At 45.6% G+C, this 5,000-nt stretch overlaps 1 protein-coding gene across 2 annotated transcripts in view; it reads left to right on the forward strand.

The window, feature by feature from the left end:
* Positions 1-5,000, forward strand: part of LOC119578693 — a 16,396-nt gene that overhangs the window by 8,709 nt on the left and 2,687 nt on the right. Inside the window, exons 7-10 of one of the 2 annotated variants that reach the window (XM_037926267.1) lie at positions 153-338; positions 2,539-2,707; positions 3,093-3,154; positions 3,790-3,938. In XM_037926267.1, the coding sequence (XP_037782195.1) occupies positions 153-338; positions 2,539-2,707; positions 3,093-3,154; positions 3,790-3,938 (566 nt within the window). The remainder of the gene's footprint in view (positions 1-152; positions 339-2,538; positions 2,708-3,092; positions 3,155-3,789; positions 3,939-5,000) is intronic. The other variant, XM_037926268.1, reaches the window with a different exon arrangement.

Consider the following 5,000-nt stretch of genomic DNA (forward strand, 5'->3'; position numbering starts at 1 on the left):
TGAATAAATAGGTAGACAGATGAACAGATAGATAGACAAATAGACAGATAAATAAATTAATAAATAGGTAGACAGATGAACAGATAGATAGACAAATAGACAGATAAATAGACAAATGAAATAGATAACACGCATTTTCACCCTCTGCCCAGAATGCTCGCGCAGGGTATGGGAGTTGCAACAGGCTGGCGAGAAATCGGTCACCTTGCACTGTGCAGCGAACGGGAATTACGAGCCCTTGCAATGTGAAGACGGCTGGTGCTATTGCATTGACCCTGCAACGGCCACGCCCTACGGATCCAGACTTCCCGAGGGCGCGATGGACCGACTGGATTGCTGTGAGTGTTGCCTGTGTGCATGCGGCGTGTGCGTGTTGCTTGTGTGCGTGGGGCGTGTGCGTGTTGCTTGTGTGCGTGGGGCGTGTGAGTGTTGCCTGTGTGCGTGGGGCGTGTGCGTGTTGCCTGTGTGCGTGGGGCGTGTGCGTGTTGCTTGTGTGCGTGGGGCGTGTGAGTGTTGCCTGTGTGCGTGGGGCGTGTGAGTGTTGCCTGTGTGCGTGGGGCGTGTGAGTGTTGCCTGTGTGCGTGGGGCGTGTGCGTGTTGCCTGTGTGCGTGGGGCGTGTGAGTGTTGCCTGTGTGCGTGGGGAGTGTGAGTGTTGCCTGTGTGCGTGGGGCGTGTGCGTGTTGCCTGTGTGCGTGGGGCGTGTGAGTGTTGCCTGTGTGCGTGGGGAGTGTGAGTGTTGCCTGTCAGCGTGGGGCGTGTGAGTGTTGCCTGTGTGCGTGGGGAGTGTGAGTGTTGCCTGTGTGCGTGGGGAGTGTGAGTGTTGTCTGTGTGCGTGGGGCGTGTGCGTGTTGCCTGTGTGCGTGGGGCGTGTGTGAGTGTTGCCTGTGTGCGTGGGGCGTGTGCGTGTTGCCTGTGTGCGTGGGGCGTGTGCGTGTTGCCTGTGTGCGTGGGGCGTGTGCGTGTGTTGCTTGTGTGCGTGGGGCGTGTGCGTGTTGCCTGTGTGCGTGGGCATGTGCGTGTTGCCTGTGTGCGTGAGGCTTCCACGCACACAGTGACTTCCTATCTGCTTTCGTGTGATATGGAAGGTTGCGGGTTGTTATTGCTATTGTTTCTTATCTTTTTATTATTATTGTTCTTCCTGCTCCTCCTCTTATCTTTTTTTTCTTCTTCTTCTTCCTTTTTCTTCTTATTCTTATTCTTCATTTTCATCTTATCATTATTGTTCCTCTTATTATTATTATTCCTCCTGCTCTTCCTCCTTTCATTTATTTTCTTCTTCTTCTTCTTCTGATTCCATCTTCACTGTTTTTGTTTTCTATTTTCTTCGTTTTCCACTTCCTCGTCTTCTTCCTCTGCTCCTGATTCGTTTTCCTTACTTTCCTCCTTTGTTGCTATTTTTATATTTTCTCTTTTCTCCTTATTCCTTTTATTTTTCATTTTTTTTTTCCTGTATCGTAAAGTGAAGACGCGGGAGGCAGTCCCTTCGAAATAAATCTCAATTTTAAGTTTTAATTCTTTCTAAGTATTCCTTAGCATAGACGGCGTCCATACCTCTTGAATAATGTTTATGTTATTACGTGAGACAATAATACTCACAAACCAGTCTAGAAAAAGGGAAACTACATGAGAACAGAACTCCATAAGCCAGGGTTTATGATGATGGACATAATGACAAACAAACCGAGTTTAGTTATTATATTGTATAAAATCGGCCAACAAATACGAGGAAGAAATGGCATGACTGACGGGTTGATGTAAAACGTATGACACATGGAAATCCATTCATAAATTCGTGTGTGTGTGTGTGTGTGTGTGTGTGTGTGTGTGTGTGTGTGTGTGTGTGTGTGTGTGTGTGTGTGTGTGTGTGTGTGTGTGTGTGTGTGTGTGTGTGTGTGTGTGTGTATGTGCGTGTGTGTGTGTGTGAGCCTGTCACCTCCTCACCCTCCTATCATTTACGTTCACGCAATACCTCGCATTTATTCTCTCCTCTCACTCTCTCTCCTTCTCTCTTTCTCTCACTCTTTAAGAAGCTATGGGTGCCTCTGAACAATGGTTGTGACTGGTTGGCAGTGACAGTGGTTATAAATGGCCTGACTCTTTATTAATGAAGATTACAACACAGTAAGGGAACACACGAGGCGATGTCTTGGGGTAAGCGCTGAGCACGGGGTCGCGTGTCCGGCCAGCCAGCCCTGAGGGGCGAAGGCTGGACTGACCTTATCACGTCGGGCGCTGGGCACGAACTGAGAGGTCAGACGAGGTCATCTACGTCCTCGCTGGCTTGATGGTTCTAAATTGGACTTAGAGCCACGTGGTAAAAAGCCACGTGGTCTATTGGTAAAATGGCTTACAGAAATCGTGCTTATGTATACGCCATACACACTCTCTCTGTCTCCTCACTCTCTCTTTCTCTCTCCTTTCACTCTCTCTTTCTCTCTCCTCTCACTCTCTTTCTCTCTCCTCTTATTCTCCCTTTCTCTCTCCTCTCACCCTCTCCTTCTCTCTCCTCTCACTCTCTCTTTCTCTCTCTCCCTCAGACAACAAGACGCTAGTTGGATCACAGTACCTGAGGCGATGCGAGAGCGAGTACCACGCCCACATGGAACTGTATGATCTGATGGCGTTCAAGGGTGTCCAGGGGCCCTCGACGCTTCTGAACTGTGATGCCGACGGGTCCTATTCCGGGAAGCAGTGCACCATAGGCAGGTAAAGATCCTGTGGTGGTTATGCAAACGGGGACACTGGCTGGGGATTTTACTGAGGCGCCAGCTATAAGCCTAGTAATGAGGATTAATTCGTCAATGTTGGAGGGTAAATGCCATTTTAGTGGGGCTGATCACCTGTCTGTGGGGGACTTTTTATCATTCCTGTGTGTGCATTTTCTCTGAGAAAAAAAACTATTTTTTTATATCTAATTCAGTATTACATGATCCAAGAAGTTTTATTTGACAAACGAAATGATATTAGTCTTATAAAGAAGTGACATAGGTGAATAGCTTTGGTAACATATCCAATAATTAGTAGATTATAGATATGCAAAAACAATAATGTGTAGGTAAGTTCGTGGTATATTATAGTATTTTCCCAACAGCTGCAGATGCTATGATAAGTACATGAACAACATCATCGCAGGTCTGGCAGGATCAGGATGCCGTGAGTAGTTTGTGTTATTGAACTGTCTTGGAGAGGGAGACGGAGGGATAGAGAGGGAGAGAGACGGAAGGAGAGGGATAGCTGGAGAGGGAGATAGAGAGGGAGAGAAGGAGGGAGGAGGAGGGAGAGAGAGGGAGGGAGAGGGAGAGAGAGGGAGAGAGAGAGAGAGAGAGAGAGGAGGAAGAAGAGAGAGGAGAGAGAGAAAGGGAGAGAGAGGGAGGGAGGGAGAGAGGGAGGGAGGGAGAAGATGGGAGGGAGGGAGGGAGAAGAAGGGAGAGAGAGAGAGAGAGAGAGAGAGAGAGAGAGAGAGAGAGAGAGAGAGAGAGAAAACAAGAGAAGATGAGAAAGAGAAGAAGAGAAGAAGAGAGAGAATATAGAGACATAGGTGGTGACAGAGAAACAGAGAACGAACAATACACGCGGACAAACAACAGACGAGAAGGAACAACTAACACTAGAGGAAGACAAACAGAAGAGCAAACACGAAAAAAGGAAGAAATAAGAAGACAGAAAGAGAGAGACAGAGCCGGAGAGTCATAACAACACAATACAAAGACCACCCTATCATTTCCAATTCATTTCCTCTTTCCTTTCTCACACTCCTCCTACCCTCTCTCTCTCTCCTTCCCCCTCAGAGTGCGCACGAGATATCTGGATGAACAAACAGATGAACATCAACATCGAAATCTCTTGTGAAGTGGATTCCGGGAGTTACAAAAGCATTCAAACCCGCGCCGATTACGCCTTTTGTGTCGACAGTGATGGGGTTCGAGCCGGTCCTTTGGTAAGTGATATTATTATTATATTATTATTATTATTATTATTATTATTATTATTATTATTATCATTATTATCATTATCATTATTATCATTATTATTATTATTATTATTATTATTATTATTGTTATTATTATTATTTCTTTAGATCTGCTAATTAGAATCAAACACCGGGTCACTACCAGCGACCTAGGGTGATTGAAGTTTGAGGCAATGGAACACCAACAAAAACATGCACATAACTTTTTCAGCAGGTTTCCCGAGTGCATAGCAAAGCAGTACATTACCTCATTATACTCTTCCCTTGTCCATTTAAGTCTTGTTTTCTTTTGATTGTTAGTAAAAAAAAATGGTTGAACCGCAGGGCCAGGGGTGGGAGCTATCCCGTCCTAGTAACCTGGCGGATTTTGACTAATGGAAGAGGTAGACTCAGTTCTGCCCTGGGGGATGCGCCCCTTGTTGATCCGTGTGACGGGCGACGCTTTATCACCCACCTCCTACTCTTACTTGAGAGGCAGGATGCATTTTAGTCCCACTGCCAAGAAGCTGGATATCCCGCGCTAACCCCCAATTGGCATGTCCAGGTCCCCGCGGGCACGGTGTTTGACGAACCACTTAGCGCCCTGTGGACATCATGCAGCCGACCAAGTCTTTATACTGGGGCGGTTGAGTAGTGATCCCTCCCCAGGGGAGTAGTTGTTTAGACAATCATTGCCTGTGGTTTCCCAAACCACCATGGCATCTACGATAGACTCACCCACTACCCTATCTAGGTTTGATTTACCTAAAATTATGTAAAGCAGCGCGCACGCTCACACACGTGCGCGGACGATGCGTGTATGCATGGATGCATATAAGATGATAGATAAATAAATAATAATATAAATAAATATTATATGCATATTATTATTATTATTAATGCAACTCTGCAATCATGAATGACAAATGGACCAATGGTCTCCTATCAGTAAATACGTACAATGCGTTTTATTTACATTTATCATTTTTAATTATTTATATATTCATCTTTATTTACTTGTTTATTTATTTATCACTTATTTATTTATTT

Source organism: Penaeus monodon, chromosome 11, assembly GCF_015228065.2.
Source record: "Penaeus monodon isolate SGIC_2016 chromosome 11, NSTDA_Pmon_1, whole genome shotgun sequence".
Classification (NCBI taxonomy): Eukaryota; Metazoa; Arthropoda; class Malacostraca; order Decapoda; family Penaeidae; genus Penaeus; species Penaeus monodon.